This window comes from Vespa mandarinia, chromosome 2 (assembly GCF_050613455.1).
Source record: "Vespa mandarinia isolate Hongniang chromosome 2, ASM5061345v1, whole genome shotgun sequence".
Classification (NCBI taxonomy): Eukaryota; Metazoa; Arthropoda; class Insecta; order Hymenoptera; family Vespidae; genus Vespa; species Vespa mandarinia.
Genome location: NC_140811.1, coordinates 3,005,001 through 3,028,166, shown reverse-complemented (window position 1 = coordinate 3,028,166; position 23,166 = coordinate 3,005,001). Strand labels below are relative to the sequence as shown.

General features: G+C 28.8%; 1 protein-coding gene and 1 long non-coding RNA gene across 13 annotated transcripts in view; one reads left to right on the top strand and one right to left on the bottom strand.

Annotated features, from left to right (window-relative positions):
- LOC118439795 (uncharacterized) overlaps positions 1 to 23,166 on the bottom strand; it is a 63,675-nt gene that overhangs the window by 3,617 nt on the left and 36,892 nt on the right. The window contains exons 3-19 of one of the 12 annotated variants that reach the window (XM_035861920.2): positions 19,118 to 19,417; positions 16,134 to 16,322; positions 15,527 to 16,037; positions 15,229 to 15,462; positions 14,851 to 15,150; positions 14,582 to 14,716; positions 12,828 to 13,567; positions 12,430 to 12,619; positions 11,859 to 12,164; positions 10,808 to 10,844; positions 9,871 to 10,013; positions 6,529 to 6,858; positions 6,119 to 6,124; positions 5,603 to 6,037; positions 5,022 to 5,495; positions 4,670 to 4,916; positions 3,226 to 3,363 (exon numbers count right to left, since the gene is read on the bottom strand). In XM_035861920.2, the coding sequence (XP_035717813.1) occupies positions 4,845 to 4,916; positions 5,022 to 5,495; positions 5,603 to 6,037; positions 6,119 to 6,124; positions 6,529 to 6,858; positions 9,871 to 10,013; positions 10,808 to 10,844; positions 11,859 to 12,164; positions 12,430 to 12,619; positions 12,828 to 13,567; positions 14,582 to 14,716; positions 14,851 to 15,150; positions 15,229 to 15,462; positions 15,527 to 16,037; positions 16,134 to 16,322; positions 19,118 to 19,417 (4,402 nt within the window). In that variant the 3' untranslated portion in view covers positions 3,226 to 3,363; positions 4,670 to 4,844. The other 11 variants (XM_085655156.1, XM_085655157.1, XM_085655161.1 and 8 more) reach the window with 11 other exon arrangements.
- LOC118439810 (uncharacterized) lies at positions 16,568 to 19,611 on the top strand. The gene is made up of 2 exons (XR_004837658.2): positions 16,568 to 16,614; positions 19,139 to 19,611. It is a non-coding gene; the product is annotated as an uncharacterized LOC118439810 (long non-coding RNA).

Here is a 23,166-nt window from a genome sequence, read left to right as displayed (position 1 = left end):
AAATAAATAATGAATAATCGTTTTTTCTTACAAGTACGTGATGTATATTATAAGAGTTGCAACTATTCTGTTGAAACTTTAAATCTTAAGGCATCTCACTGCAGGTCAGTGACACAGAAATACATAGATGCATTTTGAATTTGAATTCAAAATTACATTTTATTGTTACCTTAATACGGACTAGTATAGTAATTACCATATACACATTCAATATAGCTCACTTATAATTTTAACTTATTATACACTCGCAAACACACACATTGATAGAGAGAGATTAGTCATGATAATTTGTAGTGTGTCTCTCATGACTAGTGAAAGCTACAGCGCAAGCTCTATGAATGTATAAGATATAATTATTTTCATTTCTCTTACGAACGGTTTTATTTCGAATATTCTTCGGTAACGATTCTCCCTGCAATTTTGAATCTATTTCTCATAACTGACATTGCACAATCATATCATTGTCACGTTGTTGAAAAATATAAACATAATATTTTACAAAAATCTGGAAGTAATCTTTGGCTTACTATGGCATTACACTTATCGCGTTAATAGTTATATTTATCTAGCAAAAGATATTTTTGTTTCCATTAATTTATATATTCAGAAAGATTCCTGGATTAATTTCAAATATATTATTCAATATCCATTAATTGATTTATTTTTGTAGATTTATATTCTTGCAAATATATCTTATTACTCTTTATTGTGACCATAACAAGCCATATATTGTTAAAACATAAAATAATTCGAACCACTTAAATTAGAAATATAAAACAAAAATAATATATATATATATATATATATATATATATATATATATATATATATATATATATATATATGTATAAACGATACACGGAGATAAGACACTTAATACATACTTTTAACAATAACCTATGTAATACTATATTTTAATAGTAATAGACAAAAGAGATGACCATGCAAGATCAGATGGACAGTTAAAGTTAGTTGCAGATGTGTTATTTAAAATGTGGCTAGACACATTCAGTCAGGGTGGCTTGCAATGGCTGAGTATTAATTTCATACATTTTTAGCATAATGACTAGATAAGTTTCAGCCACCCAATCTAATAACATCTTGTTTGATCCCATATATCATATTCGTACCGCTCTGTTGCTCATCAAATATATGGATAAAAATTTCTATGCCAAAATTCATTGCCTTTTTAATTGGTATACACTGACACGATAAATCCAAAAATCTGGATATTTCTGCAAAGTATAATACTTTTTGCACATATTTTAAATATGATTTATTCATAAAGAATGAATGTGTGTAGTTTCTAATGATATAGATTTCTTCGTGATATGCAATTTATAATATGCTTTCTATATATTTTTTCAATTAATAGAATTATTGTACATAGGTCAGAACATTATTCATAGTCTATATATATATATATATATGCGTGTGTATATATATGTGGAGGAAGGGGGATTTTGTTTTTATTGGAAAATTAATTCAAAGTATAAAGAAAAGTTTATCCACATGAGTTTTTACATTCTCATTTAAAAAATATGTATATGAACTTGTACCTGATAGTTCTTCCTCTGTCCATTTAAACTAAATTGATGTTATGATATATATTATTTTTTTTCTTACAACTCATAAATTTAAACAACAACAAAACATTTATTTTGTACAGTTTATATATTCTTTTTTAGTCAATTATCTTTTCTCTTTTTCCTATGACTTATGTTGTAACCTATGCATTTACATGTATATTTACGTATGTCTTTCATTCTTTATTTATTCATTTATTTTAGTTTTATATATATTTCAATAAACATTTCTAACGTAATCATTCTCCCCAAATTACTCTAATGCAATTTTAAATCTGACTAATGCGTTGACAATACTAAAGTGTTGTCCTCGACTTTTCCTTCGACTTTATTATCTTTATTATATTCTCTCTTTATCTTTCGCAGAGAATTTTTACGTAAGAAATGTTGGGTAATAGTGGATTAGCTATTTACTTTAATAATTTAATCAACAACTTTGTTTCAAACAAAAATATGGAATGTTATTATTTATTAATTTATGAGAATGCCAAAAAAGCAATGAGATAATTTTAACGTATTCTTTAAATTTGAAGATTTTATATATAAAATTATAGAGAATAGAATTTTATAAATATATTCCATAATCGTCTATCGAAATGATTATTTGCAGTTCAAATCACATGCACACAAAATTCAATTTTAAAATGCTGATTACTTAATGTACTTTGGCATTGAAATTTTATCAAACACCAGGAATTCTAAAATTTGCACCACTGCATATATTTCTTGGTATTCTAAGCTGAATAGTTTAAAGGTGAGAAATTTTCAGCAAAAATAGATACAACTTAGATTATTATAATACACAGTACTTATATAGAAGAGAGGTACCATTTCATTGATGGTATAATTTATTTAGCTTACATATATGTGGAATGGATAATTTATCCTATATTTTTTTTTTTATAGCATAGATTGCATCAGTCTGTATATTTTAGAACAATTTTATAATACACAGTGCTACAGTGACTCAAGTGTAATGGATTATACATTGCATACCAATGCATTTTAAAGTTACACTAAGTGCGCACAACCAGCCACTACAGACTCCAATAAGAATATCTAGAGGAAATTTTGCCTTAGGTGAGAATGTGTGAAGATTTATAAGTTTCAGTAAAATAAATTGTATCTCTCATAATATGATCACAAATATGACAACGCTATAATATTTAGGAATTCTTCTGAATAACCAATTCATTGGATGCTGACTAAAATAAAAGGCTTACACAAGCCTTATTGAAATCTGTCAGCTTAGCAGTTTTTACATTGTCATAGTATATAAATATTGTACGCAATTAGTTGTTTAAGTCATATATGTATATAATAATATTTTTTATGGCCAACCCTTAATTTCTTTTTTTTTTTTTTTTTTTTTTTTTACATATCTGCAGAAATCAAGGAAAATGATAAATCGGATTATTCTAATAAATATACATTTGCTAAATACAATTCTTTATCAATAAAATAATCTCATCAAAATGCAAACGTTATTTATATAATCATTTTGTATAATATTCCAATCAAATCATCAGCCATCGTACTTGTGCGACATGCATTTCGTATCTGTTCTTCTGGGCTATATGCGAATATAAGATTTTTTTACTTGTACTTTTTTGTACATATATTTTTCATATTCATGCTTTATCATTATCATATATATTCAATTTGTTACAATAGAATTACATATAATAGCCCTGTTGATATCTGCATATATATGTACGCATATCCTATACAAATGTCACCATCCAATAATATAGAAAGAGGTAATAAAGCAGAGCAGCTTAAAAAGAAAAAAGAAACAGAAAAAAAAATTTAGGAATGAAAAGTACTTCAGGGAACTCCTTTTTTTGTTATTTTGCTGACTCTTCTATATAATTACTATGACATATATATGTACGACATATAGTTATATATATATATATATATATATATATATATATATATATATATATATATATATATATAACTATGACGAGAGACATACATGACATATATGCATATATTCATATGCATATATAAACATATATGTATATATCACGAGACTTATGCATTGAAAATTCTATAATAGACAAATTGTAGTTTAGTACAAATTAATAAACTTGGGCGATGTGCCTCAAGCATTGACGAGCTCAAGGATAAAAAAGATTAAATGAATGATTTAAGTTGAGTCTCCAAAAGATGAGAAGAGACAACATGTTTTATAAATATTACTACGTCATTAGCTATAATATATTATACAGTTCAGCCCTGCTCTAAATATCAATAAAGAGCTTTGTGCTATTTATAATCATGTGCACTGCATCATCTGCATCGCCTAGCGTCTTTCTTGGCGCAAATAATGTGATCCTCTATGGCAATTGATATTAGAGATTAGTATCATTTTTTCCTCTTTTTTTTTTTTTACATAAAATAAAGCATATACATTTATATCAATTACAATGATTTGGATTAGCCTGAATGCTTTAGCATTGTCACTATACAGATGCACATGCACTGTAGATTTAATGTTAATCTTAAAATCGGTTTACATATGACTAAAGGATGTATCTCTTTAGTAATTTTTTTGTCTTTCCTTTTTGTACATTATACAAGATTGCTTTTATGTGGAAAGAGAAAATGACGGATATGAAAAGCAAGAGAAGTATATATTATTATTATTATTATTATTATTATTATTATTATTATTATTATTATTATTAATACTATTATTATTATTATTAATATTATTATTATTATTAATATTATTATTATTATTATTATTATTATTTTTATTATTATTATTATTATTATTATTATTATTATTATTATTATTATTATTCCTTTTGCTCAAGAATTATTGCATCATATTCGTCTGAGTAGTTGCAACTCTTGCTTGAAGCTTTAGACACTAGGACCAACTATTCTCCTTCATGGGAATGCAATTTTTCAAGAGTGAATTTTTCAAAGGCATTTCAAAGGACTTGCCATAGAAAATCTCATTAATTTAATTAAGGTGTATATTTATATATATATTATGTATATTTAAGGTAATCACAATAATTATATAAATTATGCTCGGGTAAATATTCAATGTTTCAGTAACCTACCTAGGTAGTCTTGGTTTACTAAGCAGGAGCGCTGGTGATGTATGAACTGCTCCATTGGAATTGTAACACAAAGCAATTTGCGTGAAATAATCTGTACAATAAAGTGGTAAATAGTGTGGTAGTGGATGGCGGATGTATTGTCTGTTCACTACGCATCAGCCAGGCAACTGAACGTTTATATGTACACTGGAGATTCCTGGCCAGTTAACAGCCTAAACATCGAAGTGGGCATTGTCTTCATCAGGATCTGAAACAATGGATACCGTATGTAAGTAAAAAAAATAATATGTCTACTACGGATTTGTATACATGTAATTACGAGATATTACATAATCATTTCGTTCATACTTACTTCACCGACAGAGGTGGCAAGAAGATTAACTATCTTTTCATGTGGTACAGCAACAACACTCTGATTGTTAATTTCGATTATTCTATGACCTACTCTTACTCCCCCTCTTTCTGCGATACCACCTCTTAACAAACTGCATATCACCCCATTCTGTACACTAAATCCTAACTGATACTTCGTATCAGGTCTCTTGATTTTCACTTCAACAACGGGTGCACATGGTACGACAGTTAACTTTACGACCGTTTGATTTTTTGAGTTCTTTATATATGTCTGACATGTTGATAGAGGTAAGCCAACTAACGACACGCCATTAATTGCTATTATTTGATCACCAATATTCAATTGCCCACAACGAGCAGCAGCACCAGCTGGTGCTAGATTAGCTATAACTACAGTTGGCAGCATAGAGCCCCATCCAGATTCAACTATTACTACACCAAGAATTTCACCTTTTGCTTTTGGTACAACCACCTAAGAACAAATCAATTATATTTTCTTAAACATAAAATAAATTTTTTTTTTCTTTCCCTTTTAACAAATATAGAGGAATGTAAACATAAAAGAATTTCATTGATTACCTCTTTCTGCATTTCCTTTTTTGCGAACATTTGCAACTCATCGCCAAATATCTCCTGCGAATTAAGTACTTCTTGATAATCCATTTCTTTAACAAAACTATGATCTTCTATTCCATTTGCTTTTAGGAACTCCATGTAAGCTACTTGAAATGCTTGTCCGATACTTTGTGCAATAAACTGAGCTTCTTCACTTTCAAAAACGTGGCAGATCATTTTAGGAGTCCTGTTTATCTTGGGGGCTTCTTCCATCTCATGTGGTACGAATCGTCTTCGAGCCATGAGAACGACCAAGTCACCGATATCTGCTATGTACGAGATTGTTCGTAAAGCATGGTCCATCATAATTTCTTTCAAATCAGTGTTAAGGACCATAATTTTTTCTGTTGAAATAAATAGGTCGACTTCGGTACTGGGTTGAGTTTCTCCATCTGGTGCCTAAATAAAATCAAAGATATTTTTATGAGATACACAAGTATTTTCTAGAAACGTATGACATCCCTTATAAAATGTACGTACCAATGCCTATTGCAAGAAGCAGCATGTTAAATAAAGTAAAAAGAAAAACAACAATTTATTATTAACATTTTACAAAAGGGCTGTTGAATGAAAAATATTATACATTCCAATGCACGTTATTATCAGGCACTGATTTAAAGCGAATAATGCATACAGTTGAAATTAATATATTGTATATTATTTGTGAAGATCCCATAAACCTGAGAGTTTAAATGTGTACTTTTGTTAGAGTATCTTAAAATTCAATGTAACGCTCCATTTATTGGTTGGTAAGAATTAAAGAGAATATATATAAAGGAAATATATTTCGCACATTGATTGATATCATATTTCATTGGAAAGATCAAACTAAGAAACATCTTTCCAAAAGATAATTAATACAAATAGAGGTACATTTGGGTAAGGCGGACCTTTATTTTAGTCACAGCCTCTTCCACCATGTGATTCTTAAGGCGCTTACGCCGTTTACGTCCCCCTTCCTCTTCCACCTCCACCGACCCAAGAAATTGTAGTCTGAAAACGGTTGTGGGGCCCAAGGAGCCACTGATCGGGGCCAGTTTTGGTTGGGCGGCTATTGTGTGTGTCTCGGACTGGCCCCCACCAGAAGCACTCCCTATAAGTTCTTCGCTTGAGTCACATTCGTCTTCCTCTAGGCTTCCTTGTGAAGTAATGCTGCAGCGGCCGTAACCATGCTGCCCCCCATAGTTTAAGAGCGTAGCCTGCATTGGCACTGGCCCATCCTTCCGTTACGCGCACGCCAAACAAACAAACAAACAGAGGCTCTGCTAGTCACATTGCCACGCACCACCAACAAAACAAGGCAAAAGAGCCAAAGTTATTGGAATCTGAGTTGCTGTTTACATCTCTATTTATAATAATAATAATTTATATATATGTATATATATATATATATATACTCTGTATATATGTGCAAGATTTTAAATGTATTTAATACATTTAAATTAAATTAAAAGGGCTTTTAATATAAGCATGCGTACTTTAAATTGACTTTCTAAGAATTATTGAACCAGGCTTATGTATTATTATCTATTGATACACAAATATATAAATGCTTGATGTTGATATTATGAATGGAATATGTATGTATATATATATGATAGTGCAGAATTTATACGGTATTTATGTGTGCTTAAATTTCCATGAATGATTAACAATTAGCAACCCAGAATTCCAAATATTAGGGTTTGGTAATGTCCATAAGCAATGTGGTTTCTATAATTATTCAACATAAAGAATTATCATTACGTTTTACGATGAATAATTAAAGAATAAAAGCAATCAAGGATATGATATTTATTATATGTAATGAAATCTAATATTAGCATTATAGAAATATATTATTATGATGTAAATTACTCATTTATAAATTAATTAATAAATGAGTATGGATTACGAGCAGAGATATAATATCAATTTATAAATCCTTTCATTGATCCAGAAACAAATCCAAGGTTTATAGATAAAGATTTCTTTAAGTAGTTTTGTAAGAGTATAAACATATACAGGAGAATCAAAAATTATTGGCACTTGAGATATCTTGTTTGTTCTTTGTTATATTTAAAATTATTTTAAATAAACAATATACAAGATTTTTTAAAACCTGTATATGATCTTGGTGTTTTTTTCTTTTTTTATATGCCAAAGTATTCTATAATTCCTTCTCTCTCTCCCTTTCCTTCTCTCTCCTCCCCCCTCTCTCTCTCTCACTCTTTCTCTCTCATGCAAGTTTTATTGAAAAAATATTTCAATAAAATCAAAAATAAATAAGATATTCCAAGTGACAAAAATTACAGATCCACCAAGTTATAGTCTAATAAGGAGTGCAAGCTATCAAGTGGCTACTGATCATATACACTAATGAGAAGCAAACAATACAGCCTAACTATTTAATATAAACGGAGCAATCTAAATACTTAAGAAATAAGAAAAATGCAAAAGATTGAGCTACTTTCACTTATAACAAAAAAAATATATATATAATCTACTATGTTCTATTAAGTTATATAGAACAAAAATTAATTAATTTTACTTTTTGTTTAATACAATAATACTTTGGATGTAATACAATTCCTTTTTCTTTTTAAAAGAGCAGTAATCACCTGCTTTAATCACTGCTGTAGCATGAAAAATACAAAGTAATAAAGTACGCATCATGTAGGCAAAAGTTTTGTGAAGTAACATATTTTGTGCATAAAGCATACTTCATTATATGCATAACATATAGAAAAAAAAACGAATATAGAGCAAGCAAATATAGAAAGATATCCGCAGAGAGACCGACAAACAGACACATCAAGTTACACCGAGAAGATGACAGTGTTCGGTGGTCAGGTGGTGGTGTTGGTGATGTGAGGAAGGGGGCGCTACACTGAAACATTCAGGCCTTTTTGCACACTGGCCAGTTCACAATTATTAAGATTATTCATATAAAATAGATATTGTATACGTATAAGTATACATATATAAGTATACATAATAGCCAACATCTGGACATAGTTGTTTGTGAAGTATTTACTTCATATCTTCAATAAAGTTATAAAGTTATTTTCACTTTTATAAACTAATGAATTATTTATTTTAATGGCAATAATCTTTTATTGTTCAATTATCTAATGATTTGATTAATTTATTGTACAATTTTCATATAGATTTGAAAGTCAATTGTCCAAATATTGACTTTCAATTTTCAAAGAACCTAAGAGTGGAAGGAAAGATTTTACTGTAAGATATTTTACTACATATATATATATATATATATATATATATATATATATCGATAATTTCTTTTAAATATAAGCTATGTCAGTATATGTGCATTGTTTCCTTAATAAGAAAAATATACCTTGAATAATTATCAAGGAGATAGTGATGGAAAAGAGTATAGAGATAGAATGGATGTATGTGAACAAATTCTATGTATTAAAATATTTTGGCATATATAAATTATGGCAGTGCACATAATGCAACACTGAGTCACATTTATTTTCACAGTATTCTTTCCTGCAAAAAACTCTCAGGTTTAACTACCTAAAGACTCAGTATTTTAACCATTTGAGGTAAATATTTTAATATATCTATTGGCATACTTAAGAATAAAAGCAAAATATTGTTAAGAGCATTTAATATGAAAAAAAATGTTTTTCTTACAGTAAGCTTATTACAATATTATAACTGTAGGGAAAGCCTGGCCTAACTGTATTAAAAGACCATTTCACTGAAAAATCCTCAAAAAGTTAAAAGTATTAACACTGAGGTACATTATTACAGTTAAAAATATTGCACTGTTATTGATCATAAATTAAGTTGCAAATTAAATCTTATAAAGCATTCAGAGCATGCTGCTATAATTTTAGATCATCATAATTCATTGTGTAACACTAATGGCAATCCTAATATATGTATATAATCTGTTTTATACTGTCTATAACAATTATGCTATTATACTTATTCTTATATTTCCAATACACTTTACACGTTTGGATTCCTATAGTATTTATTATTATCTTATTTAACTATGTAAAATGTTAATATAAGAAATTAAAAATGGCCCTTTAAGAGATATAGTATGAATAATTTCATAATATTATTAATCTATTATTAAATAATTTTATTTCTAATATAATACTTTGCATTGGGAATATAAACTTAATTAAATTAATTATTATTTGATATTAAAGACCTTTAATGCATATATGTGATATATATTTATGCATATATCAATATATACATACCTTTATTCGAGAAACAGCTTCTTCTGCTTGACACATTCTAGTTGATTTTGTTGGTTGACCCTCGCATACTAATTGTGTAGATCCTAAGTATCTTGCTCTGAACAATACACCTTCGATCAACACTGAAGGATCGTCCAATAATGCTGAAATTTCCACAGAAATAGACCATTTAGAATTTACACTATCTGTTGCGTTAAGTTTTGCACTAGATCTTGCACTACATAATCTACCAAATGCAACTAAGTATTCATCAGTACAATGAATTAGTTTGATTGATGATAATAAAGTACTATCTGATAAAATTTCCATTTGATTAACATTGTTTGTTAAAGCCATTTAAATAATGTTTTAATATTGTGTTATGAATTGAAGCAATGGAAATATATTTTTTACACTTCTTATGTATTTTTTAAACAAAAATCTATACATTTTAACAATTTCTCTTAACTACACATTATATATGGTAAGTGTATGAAATAAATATATCATTGAATATAATCTACTTATCAATTGATGAAATATCTTATCAAAGATTTTGTAAATATGTTGGAGATTATCTAAAATGACTACTCTGTAATATGTCTCTTGCACATTTGAAACAATATTGATAATTCAGTTGACATTTATCTTCTTCAATAAATTTGTTTTCTCATCAAAATAACAAAGTGCATATATATATATATATATATATATATATATATATATATATATATATATATATATATATATTATTTAAATAAAAAGTATTTAATAACGAATACATGTTGAAACATACCATATGTACCATGATGAATTGATGAAAGTTCATCAATTATACACATTTGAATAAGCAGCAATTAAAGGAAGAAAAATATATCATTAACATATTTTGTTGAACAAAGAATGTGAATGTTATATTTTCATATAAATGAAGAATTATAGGAATATATAATATTACCTTCTTTATTTCGACTTTTCTTCTTTCCTTCTTTATCCTGTAAAATATAAAAGTGTACAATGCACATAATTATCATTCAAACAATATGATTAAAACATGTTGAAATCTAAATTTGACTATAATACTCACATAATATAATTATCTAAAGCTTTTATTATAAATGCCGATCATGCAATGTTTGCAATTAAATAAAAAATTATTGTAACGTTATATAATTAAAATATTGTAAATATTTCTCAATTAACAACTATTGTAATAAAATATTTTTTGTTGTCATAGATTATTGAAATATTTTCTTAAGAAAAAAAAAAAAAAAAAAAAAAAAAACAACTAAAAAACTCTATCATTGTAAAAGATTCATAAAATAATCCTTTAATCTTAGTATATATAATACTCTAATAAAATAAATTTATGTATGAATAAAATGATCATCAGATAATGATTATAATTATATTTACAATCATAACACACAAGCAAGCTCTTAGCTAGAAATGTGATATGTACACTGCATTCTTCAAATAGATAAGACATGTACTGATAATAGAAGAAAAAAGAAAAGAATAAGCTTATTGTAGGCAAAGGCAATAAGGAAATATAAATTATGGAGAAGTTTGGTTTGCATTGAAATTAATAGGAAATGTTTACTATCAGGCATAGATATATCTCTCAGCTTAAATATTATAAATTCATTTTAATTCATATCTTATATATGTAAATATCATTTAGATTAAAAATCATCATTATCAAAGTTTTTTATATCATATATATGTGTATATATATATATCCTTTCTCTAAAAGGACATAAATAAAATCGTTACGCTCAATGATATTTTTATGTATTCAATTCTTAATTCTATTTAAGCTGACGAGATTGTTTTATAGACAACAATTGAAGAATTTTATAAAGACGAATATATATCAGAAGAGATCTAGTTATCTGTAACATTATGACAGATCGTGCATCAACAAGTGCTATCTTATCACTGCCCATTAAATGTATCATTTACTACATTCTAAAAGAGACCCAAGTGAGAGAACATTGAAAGGGCACCTTTTTCACCTTGTTGCTGGATTCCTTCAGACTCTGGGGAGACGAGGGAGAATTTTTGACTGGGGTCTTCGGTGGACTTGTTGCAGGTTGCGTAGGGGTAGTTACTTCGCGTTCAGAAGGTGATGATTGAATAACAGATACTACAGGAGGTGGAGAAATGGAAGTAGACGTAGATGGCAAAGGTTCGGACGGTGCTAGCGTTTCTATAGGAGTAACACTTAAGGTTTTAGGAGGGGTTTGCTTAGGAGTTGCGATTTTTGCACTCATTGGTGGTAACATTGTCCTAGTCTTAGGCTTCCGCCACCCCTGCATAATACCAAGACAACATTAATAGGACACCAATACCTCTTGTCAAATCGCGCAGTTAAAGAAATAATTATATATACCAAATTTTAATCAAGTTATCAACGTGTGTTAATAATGGATTGATTATGCATTCCAAAATATATATATATATATATATATATATATATATATATATATACATATATATATTTTTATTACGAATATATTATCACTGTTATTTGTATACGAATATAAAATTAGGAAAAAAAAAAACTAAATCCCTTACTTTATCATCATAAAATCCTTGATCATCAGTTCTTTGTTGTCCTAATAATCGATCAGTCTCAAGATCAGTGTCCGCTTCTTCTTCGTCCGGACCTTCTTCAATTTCTACGTCCGCTTCATCACCTGCTCGTCGAGCTTCCGAATCCTCGCTATTACTTTCCATACATATTCTCCGCCTGGAATCCAATATACTACATCTTAGTTAGATGCACTCGCACAAAAAGTGAAGATCGTATGTGTATTTAAAAGTATATTTAATCCAATGTAAATATTCAATGAAATAAATTAAATCTACGAGTAAACCACACGATTGGAATACACTCTTGCAAAAAAGAAAAGAAAAAAAAAAAAAAAAAAAAGAAAGAAAGAAAAAAAGAAAAAAAAAATTTTTAGAAATACCTTGGTATCCAAATAGGACTAACACTTGGTTCTGGTGGTTCTTCAGATGGCGATTTAACAGGAAGTGTTTTAGTTCTTTGTAATGCCATTCTAATATCTTTAATAGCTGCTTCTACCTCACCACCTATTTCCAAATTGACACTTTGTCTACCTTGGGGTGCCGGTGGTGGAGGTGTACCCAAAGGATCTAATCCATCAAGTTGTAACTCATTGGTCTCATATGAGTTTTCCTTTTTCGCAATAAATAAATCAGGTGACGATGTTTTCAACGTATGTAAAATATCCTTTGTGACATTTAAACTCACATCTTTGCCAGATTCATTTTCAGTTCCTAACATGTCATTGCGCGTCCTTTGAATGATTTCTTTCTCTATTTCATTTATTTGCCGTTTCATAAGCATTACCGTTGGATTATTATTATCTGTGTCACTGGCATGTCCACTTGATAAACCGTCTTCCAATACAGGCATACTCGTATAGATTCTAAGAGAATCCGAATTATTTCCTAAATCTCCAACTGAACCAAGTAAACCACTGGCCGGCATTAATTCATTATCCATCATCATTAGAGAAACTTCGCTATCTAAATCTCCGCAATTGCTGTCGCAGTCAGTTGTTTCAGGACTTAAAGTAAAATTACGTGAGTGGCCAACCTGTAAGCCAACTTCTGTCTCTCCAAGGTCTTCACTGCTTCCAGTGCCTACTGAGAGATCCAAAAAATTGTTTTCATGTTCGCCAGTCTAAAAAAAAAAGAAAAAAGAAAATAAAGTAACATAATTATTCATTAAATTAGTGTACATTTAAATATGTAAATACTAATGTAAATACTTTGCAATTGAAATTATCGATATATATATATACAGAATATATATATATATATATATATATATACAGAATATATATATATATATATATATATATATATATACAGAATATATATATATATATATATATATATATATATATATATATACAGAATATATATATATATATATATACAGAATATATATATATATATATATACAGAATATATATATATATATATATATACAGAATATATATATATATATATATACAGAATATATATATATATATACAGAATATATATATATATATACAGAATATATATATATATATATATATATATATATATAGAATATATATATATATACAGAATATATATATATATATATATATATACAGAATATATATATATATATATATATATACAGAATATATATATATATATATACAGAATATATATATATATATACAGAATATATATATATATATACAGAATATATATATATATATATATATACAGAATATATATATATATATACAGAATATATATATATATATATATATATATATACAGAATATATATATACAGAATATATATATATATATATATATATATATATATATATATACAGAATAGTATATACATATATATATACATATATACTATTATATACTATTAAAAATATGATTAAAAATACACTCTTACTTTGAACTTGTTAAACATTAGACCAATATACAAATTAAACATATAAATCAATTTTTATAAAAGAATATCTTAACTAATATTATCCACTGTAAATTAATAATATTAATTTACTAAATGATTTAATAAATTAGTTAAAATAAATATTGATACCCATATTCGTGTAATGTTAGGAAACTGTATACAAGGCATTTTTTTTTCTTTTTTTTTCCTTCCTTTTTTTTTTATAAATAAATATAGTATTTACATTTTGAGGAAAATCAGGTCTCTGCTTTTTTGGTGATTCGTGTACCATAACCTCCTCAGTTGGGGGTGGACCACTAGCTAAACGCTGACCTACATATGCACTTCCTCCTTGTCTTCGCAGTTCATAATCCAAGTCCTTGTAAAATTATTAAAAATAATTTTAATTAATATTTTACATTAATGATAAAAATTAATCCAAGTGTAGTTTAAGTATGAAATATATTGATATAAATTTTTCAATATATATTATATAATAAATAAAATACTTACTTGGAATGGAAATGATTCAATGCTATTTTCTTTCTCTTTGGATGGAGGTGGACATTTGAAAAATTCTTCTAATACTTTTCGAGTTTCAGAAAATTCATATAAGTAATCAAAAGTACTACCACCTGGTGATACAAGACTACTTATATTGTCAGTAGGTAAAGCTGGTGGTTTCAATGAATCTTCTTCTTCATCCTCAATTTTAGGAGACGATGGTGAAACATTTATCGATTGATCTTCCGTGTGAATGGTTGTTTCTATCACAGGTTTTTCTACAATAATTTCAGCAGAGGTATCCTCCTTCTTTAATAAATGAATCATATAAGATATTAGTTGTGCATATAATAAGATAAGAAAAAAATTATTCGTTTATTAATATACCTCTTTATGATTGGGTGTTGTTGGTAATACTCTTTGTGGAAAGCCAGGTCTTGGTGTCATGTATACAGAGGGTGATGACAACAAACTAGGAAGTTGTGGATTTTCACGAACGCCATAACGTCTTGGACTTCCTGAATACTGTGCGATTGGTAGTTCTCCTATTACTCTTGCTACTTTATGATTACGCTCTGGCGAAGGTGAATCTATTTCACAATCACTTGCTGTTGTTACAACCTAAAAAGGAACAATTGTTTTTGTTTACATATAGAAATTATTTAAATTATATCAAATATAATACCTTAAAGAATTCAGATGTATTATGGTGATATGCTGTTGTAGGACTTGGTGTACTACCAACGCTAGAACTTGGTGGTTCAGGAGGAATACGACCTCTCTGTTGATCTTCTGTTTCCAAATCTATATTTGTTGTAGTAACTTGAGTTGTATTATTTGATGCTAAATCCAAACGCAGACCTTGCCAATTATCATCTATATCATCGAACACCACCACTTCACCATCACTAACAATAGCCATACTTCTTGCTGGTGTAGTGTGGTTTGATTGATAATCTACACAGTTCTTTGGTAATCCATAATCCAGATCAGTAATACTTTTAGGTACACTGTATTCTACATTATTGCTATTTAAAATCGAATCATAATTAATAATACAATTGCTACGATTACTTTTAGGAGAATCGTAATCAAGGATAGACTTAGTAGGATTACGTCGTACTGAGTGCACCTCAGATGAGAATACAGTTTCTGTAACCTCTCGGTTCGTACGTTGTTTCCTTGTTTCACCACATCTGTAAAACGTGAAATAAATAATAAAACGATGAAATAATATATGCCACTTAGTAATTTCTGAATTTATTATAGAATGTCAAAAAATAAATATTTACCGGCTTCGTAATTCCCAAATAGTTTGTGTGCTCGGAGACTTATTATTTTTCTTAATGGATAATTTGTTGTCTGCTTGAGTATCCTCGTTATTTAATGAATTCGATGCAGCGTTAAAGCGAGATTTTCTTGCTGCTACTTTTCCTCGGCTTTGAGAGAAAACTTCTCGACCACCAGCAATTTCTATGATTCTAAAAAAAATAAAAATAAAAATAATAATTAACATTTATATTTAAATCCTTATAATATATTATTTTTTTGAATTTATATTAAAAAGTACTTTTGATTGAAAATATTTCTCTATAAATTAATACAATTTGTTATGAAATTCAATATGTTACAATATACATTATTTATTACTTTATACAATACACAATAATAATTCATACGTTATCGTCATAAAGCATGGATAATGTCATTTCTATAAACAAACATCGATGATTCAAATGTCAGAGAAACTAACCGCAAAACGTCACATCAAATGTAAGCGTTTTACATTCCTCCTTTGTTAGAACATATTATTTCTCTTTCTCTCTTTCTCTCTCTTTCTTTCTTTCTTTCTCTTTCTTTCTCTTTCTCTCTCTCTAAACATCTATATTCATCAACGTAAAATGTTTATTATACATTTTCTGAACGAAATACCATAAGGTTCATTCGTTTTATCATCGTTATATCGAATATAATTTTATATTAAGAAAAAAGAAGGATGGAGGAATGAAAAAAAGAAAGAAAATAAGAAATATATAAACATCATAATTAATCACCGATGAGAGCTAATAATGAAGATTTAATTTTTCTTTTTTTTTTTTTTTTTTTCGCTTAGTAAAATATAAAGTTTTTGATGTTTAATCAAAATGATTCTTACAACGTCCACTTGGTTGCGCTCCCGTCGAACTCGAGAGTAAAAGAACTTTTTAATCCAACGTTTTGATCACGCTAGAAAAGAAGAAACGCGTAATCCCAATCAAAACGTTGTAATATTTTTATAAACCATTTTGCTCTCGTAAGAAAGAAAAAAAGAAAGAAAGAACGAAAGAATGAAAAAAAGAAATGAAGGAAGTCAAAAAAAATTTACATATGCAATTGATATACTATTGCTTTTTCTTAAAATAGGTCAAACGTTTTTACGTTACCTGTGTATATACGGCGATCGATTAAACGAGTTATCGAACAGTAACAAGAGAAGATCGGTAGAATTTTAAACGATATTTCCGTTTGAATATAACTATTGTACGAATGTAAAAACAAATCATAAGTAACATTGAATATTTCACTTGGTTTAATATACCAGTCGACGACAGTGCTCTCGAAATACATATACAAAATTTAAAATATACATACGGAATATTATTTTTCCAATAATTAAAATCACGATAGAATGCGCATTTGAACGAACTACGAACTACGATATATATATATATATATATATAGTAAATTCCATTCTTAAATTCGATAAACCTAAACGCGCAAACGAGTGAGTTAATTGTTGAACGGTTAAAAAAAAAACAAAAGAAAGAACAAAAAAATAGTTAAAGGGGAAGAAAGAAAAAAATTGAAAAAGTAAGAGGGAGGGGGGAGGAAGGAAAAAGAAAAAATGAAAGAATTAAATCATACCTGGGTAAATCCGACAAAGATGGGGGCGTTGAGTGTAAATTAAAAGCGATGTGCCTTGAAAAATCTGTTTAAGCTACGCGCTCTGTTCTAGACAGGCTTGCTAATTACAAAGAAAGTTACTGCGAATTTGTGATAAGCGTTTATAACACACCACCTAACGCACAACACAGAGAGAAACAACGCCACGTTACCACCTTTCTTATTTTTTTTTTTGTATTTATTTTCTTTTCTTTTTATTTATCTTTCTTTCTTTCTTTTTTTCTTTCGCGTTTTTAATATTACAACTCGGCCAAGAAAATAGGTGATACCTAAAACATTTTTTTTCTTTCTTTTACTTTTCTTTTCTTTTCCTTTTTTTTCTTATGAACGCGTATCTCGATATAATTTGCAAATTGACCGAACCTTTTATTATACAAATGTTGATTGTGTGTATGACCGATTGCATCTACTTTAAATTCACGAGCCGTCGATAATAACGGGATAACAAGTGTGCCGCGGTAAACCGCAATCAGTTGATTATACTTTAAAAGAGAATCAAAACTTCTTTTACCTGGACTGTACGAAACGCACAAGTGACATCATTGATCAACGTTAAGCGACATCATTAAAAACGACAATTTTGAAATTTCGCGCTATTCGTGAATTTGAAATATTTTATTTAAATCTTTTCCGTCATTTTTCTTTTTCTTTTTTTTTTTCTTTTCTTTTTTCGCACGAACGAATATCGCCATAAAGGATGACGACGATCCCTTTGCGCTCGGCTCATTTTTCTTTTTAAGGTTAAGTACAGAACGTTCGAAAAGTTCGAACCTCGTATACGTAACGCATACAACAAAATGGCGTCGGAACTAGGCGCCAATTACGAATATCATTTATAGCATCTCGTACACATAAAGTTTCTCAACATTTTGAACAAACTGTACGCTCTTCTTTGATTACACAAGATGTACATTCCTAGTAAAAAAAATTATCTGAATTATCAAATTTCTTCGAAAGTACATCCGTATACCTTTTTACGTTACACGCTCGAGTTGCTTACGTCGCATTGTTCCTTTGTAACATATACAACACATATATATCTAAAAAGAGGTTAGATGATATTATTTTGTGAAGAAAAAAAATATATATATATATTTAATTTATAAATATATAAAAAAAAATATATATATATTCTTTTTATTCTTATGCAAAGTATATATTATATAGTATAATATATTTATATACTACATAGATATATATTTATATAGAGTATATAAATTAAAGTATAAGTATATAAAGAGTATATAAAAAAATATTATTATATTTTTAATTATATTATTTCTTATATATAATATATAAACTAATGTGTTAAGAAAATGATAGAAAATATTACCTGGAGTTTCGTAATTTGTAGCTGCGATCTCCCTTAGCGGAGGTCAAAATATAAACGGGACTTTCCTCAGGTCCGCTGTCCTCTTGTTGCGATTGCGTCTGATGATCGCTACCTGCCAGGCTCCCATATTGAGGTGCATCCTCGCTTCGTCCCGATGCCGAGGACGAGCTCGAGGATAATGGCTTCTTCGTAGACGTACCGATTGGCAGTTGGCCCTCGGCACCATAACCGGCCACCACGCTCGCCGTCCTACGGGACAGCGAAGCTGATTTTTTTCTGCCATTCGCTCGTTTCCTATACCTATGAACGTAACTTCGAACTCTTAACAATCATCCATCGTTTGAAACGATTCGGATTGATTATAAGCCTCACTTATATAACACACATAAAGCGTATCTTTCTTTCTTTTTTTTTCCAAACGACACAACACCATTATGATGATTAACATAAAAAAAAAAAAAAAAACAAAAAAAAAAAAAAAAAAAAAAACGAAATGAAGATCATTCAGTGGATTTATTTAAAAAAATATTATGGAACACGACCAATTATCTTCCTTCCAATCTCCCTCTTTTCTTATTTCTTTTTTATTATTATTGCTATCCTTTTTTTCTTCTACTTTCGGTTTTTTTCTCTTACTCTTTGCCTCTCTCTCTTTCTCTTCTTTTTTTTTTCTTTTTACTATTTAATTATTACACTCGATGTACTTTCTTCAATCGTCGTAAAGGAAGTGCTTTTAACGAGCAACAACACCAATTGCCAATTTACTCCGTCGATAATGGGGGAGAGAGTGGGTGGCGGGGTGGATTAGTGGGGGGGAGGGGAGCTATTATTGGTACACGTGCCACCGCAATCGAACGTGAGAATAACGCGCATTCGATGGGCGCGTTTGTAATACGAAGAGAAAGAAAAACCATTATACTCTTTTATATAAATCGATTCTGAGATTAATATTTTTTTTCCACCCTCCTATCTCTTCTTTCTCCTCTTCTTTTTCCTTTTCTTCTTTCCTTTTCCTCTCTTTTTTATTTAAATAAAAACTTTAAATTAGGCGCCCGTTTCTTTAGGTTCTTCACAAATATAAAAATTCACTAACTAACCTGACTAACCTAAAAATAGAGAGAGAGAAAAAAAAAAAAAAAAGAAAAAAAAAGAAAAAAAAGAAACAACTACGAGAGATAATCGAACTAAATTTAGCCAATATTATCTTCTTCGTTGTTTATCGTTCTTTAATCTCATTTATTCATCCGATATGAGACACCGGCAAACGTTCACGTATTTTAAACCAATTCAAGGACATACTGGGCGGAGCTGTAAGTTCTCGTTACAAAAATCGCGATTAATCTTTTTCGAGACATTATTACATTAATTTAATTTAATTTAATTTCTTTTCTTTTCTTTTCCTATTCTTTTTCTTCGCAAAATTACCAGCTTGTAAAACTGCAAGTTTAACTAAAAAGATCTAAAAAAAAAAAAAGAGAAGAAGAAAAAGAGATTGATTTTTCAAAATTGCTTAAAAACTTTTAACCAATCCTGTACGAAGGCATATACGTACGTACGTAATTTGGTCACAGCAAATTACATATACATACATGTTGAAAGTATACGTGTATTGTTGGTTATATAATTATACCTATACACGCTAATATTGTGTTAATCATTAATTACAAGTATGTATTCGTTAAACAATTTTTTCAAGGTGTAATTAGTTGAAATGAAAAAAAAAAAAAAAAAAGAAAAAATTGATAGAATGTTCCACAAAGGGAAATTAAAAATCAACGATTTCTTCTTTGTACTATAAAAAATATTCGACACGTACAAATTATGAAACTCTTTTTTTCTCCTTTTTGCTCCTAACAAATGAGATATTCGATTAGCCTTTAATTTATAATCAAGTTATCTATAAAAACGTATACATACAACGACGAGAATTTGTACGTATTTATTCTTTAAAGAGAGAGAGAGAGAGAGAGAGAGAGAGAGAGAGAGAGAGAGAGAGAGAGAGAGAGAGAGAGAGAGAGAGAGAGAGAGAGAGAGAGAGGGAGAGAGAGAGAGAGAGAGAGAGAGAGAGAGAGAGAAAGCAGGTAGTTATTTTTTAGCTGTACTCTGTGTTTTATAATAAAATCTACTATTTAAACGAAACGTAGTAGAGGATATTTTAATCACTATTTGCGATATGTGTCGATAGCGGCGATTCCAATTGGGAAATTCGGAAAATTGCTCAGATATATTATCAGAGTCATGAGAGATGATATCGAAGGTAGGAAAAGAAAGTATAAAAAAAAGAAATAATAATAAAGAAATCAATAAAAATAAAAAGAAGAAAATGGAAAAAAAAAGAACGAAGCAAAGGATGGAAAAAAAAGAGGAAGGAAGAGCAATGAAAGGGGAAGAAAAGATTAAAACAAAGGAAATAAAAAATATGCGAATGCTACGCGAAATATATGTTGTTGGTATACCCTTCTGACCAGAAAGTAGAATGAGAATGAATGAGTCAGTGACTGAGTGGAGTTGAGAGAGAGAGAGAGAGAAAGAAAGAGATGTCGACATTGATTATATTTCTTGCGATGTGACGATCGCGCTAAAAGTTCACTCACGTTCATCAGGGACCTGGAACGGGAATTGATGAAAACTTGTTATCGAAGATTGGAAAAAGCGAAACATAACGAAGCGGGTTCCATAGGTTATATGCGGAATTCGTATTCCTCGAGGAAGAGATTTCGTTTTATTCCGTTCCTTTCCGTTCCGTTCCGTTCCGTCCCGTCCCGTTATGCATATCATTCTCCCCTTATTGAAAAGCGCGCGCATAATTTGAAATATTGAATCGTTATTACATAATTATATATATATATATGTTTGTGATCATCAGATATTTATCGGTAATATTATTTATTTCTTTTTTTTTCCTTTCCCTTTCTTCTCCTTTTTTTCTTTTTCGTTTCTCTTTTATTTTCTTTTTCTTTTTCTTTCCTTTTTCCTCTTTTATTATGAACTATGACATTAGCACACTTACGTATATTTATATATATATTTTCTCAGTTTTATTTCTCATTTTATTCCCCTGAACCATTAATTGAACTTCACATCCGAAGCTTTTCATGTTTAAATATAAATTATGTTTATATATGATATTACTGTAATATGTATATATATATATATATATATATGCACATATACATATATATATAGCAATAATATTAATACTAATATTATACTGATACGGTATAATATATTTTTTTATATTGTACAATATTAATAATATAATATTACAATGCTATAATTGACTTATATAGTTTTCTTTATAAAAAGAGAGCAGAAGTTAGGTTATATAAAAATTTTAATTATTATTTGATTATATAAAAATTTGTAAACGTTAAAAAAAAAAAAAGGAAGGAAAAAAGAAAAGAAAACAACATTTAATATTACGTTCGTCCATGAAGTGTTAAGAATGCTTTGCATAAATCTTCAAATGTTTTGAGAATATAAGAAGTGAAAGAGAGAGAGAGAGAGATAAAAGAAACCGCATAGAGAACCGACATTTTGTTCGCTCGGACGAACGCGCGAAATTCGTATCAAAGATTCTTTTGAGAACGGGTAAGCGGAAGAACGAGACAGAAAGAACGTTTCCACGAAAGCGCGTGTCCCGTTTTCCATTGTAATCCTAAAATCCTCGAGTGAAAACAAACGGCATGGCGTGGCGCGGCATGGCAGCGGCTTATCGCCCTACTCCTACAACATATTTTGCATAATCTCGCGGTTATGGTAATCAGGCTTTTCAAGCTATCCGCCTGACCGTAATTATTCGTCAATTTTCTAATTTTTTCTCCGTAATTCCTTTTCCTCCTTCCTACATCTTTTCTTTTTTCTTTTCTTTCCTTTTTTTTTTTTTTTTAATCATCCTTTTTCGCCTTTATTTATTTATTTATTTATTTTCCTTTTTTCATTGTCTCTCGAAAAAATATATCGCCTGAATTTAATAATTATATTAGATCTAACCTGTGTCTAAATTTAATTATTATAAATTTTCTTATTAATAAATATTATAATATATA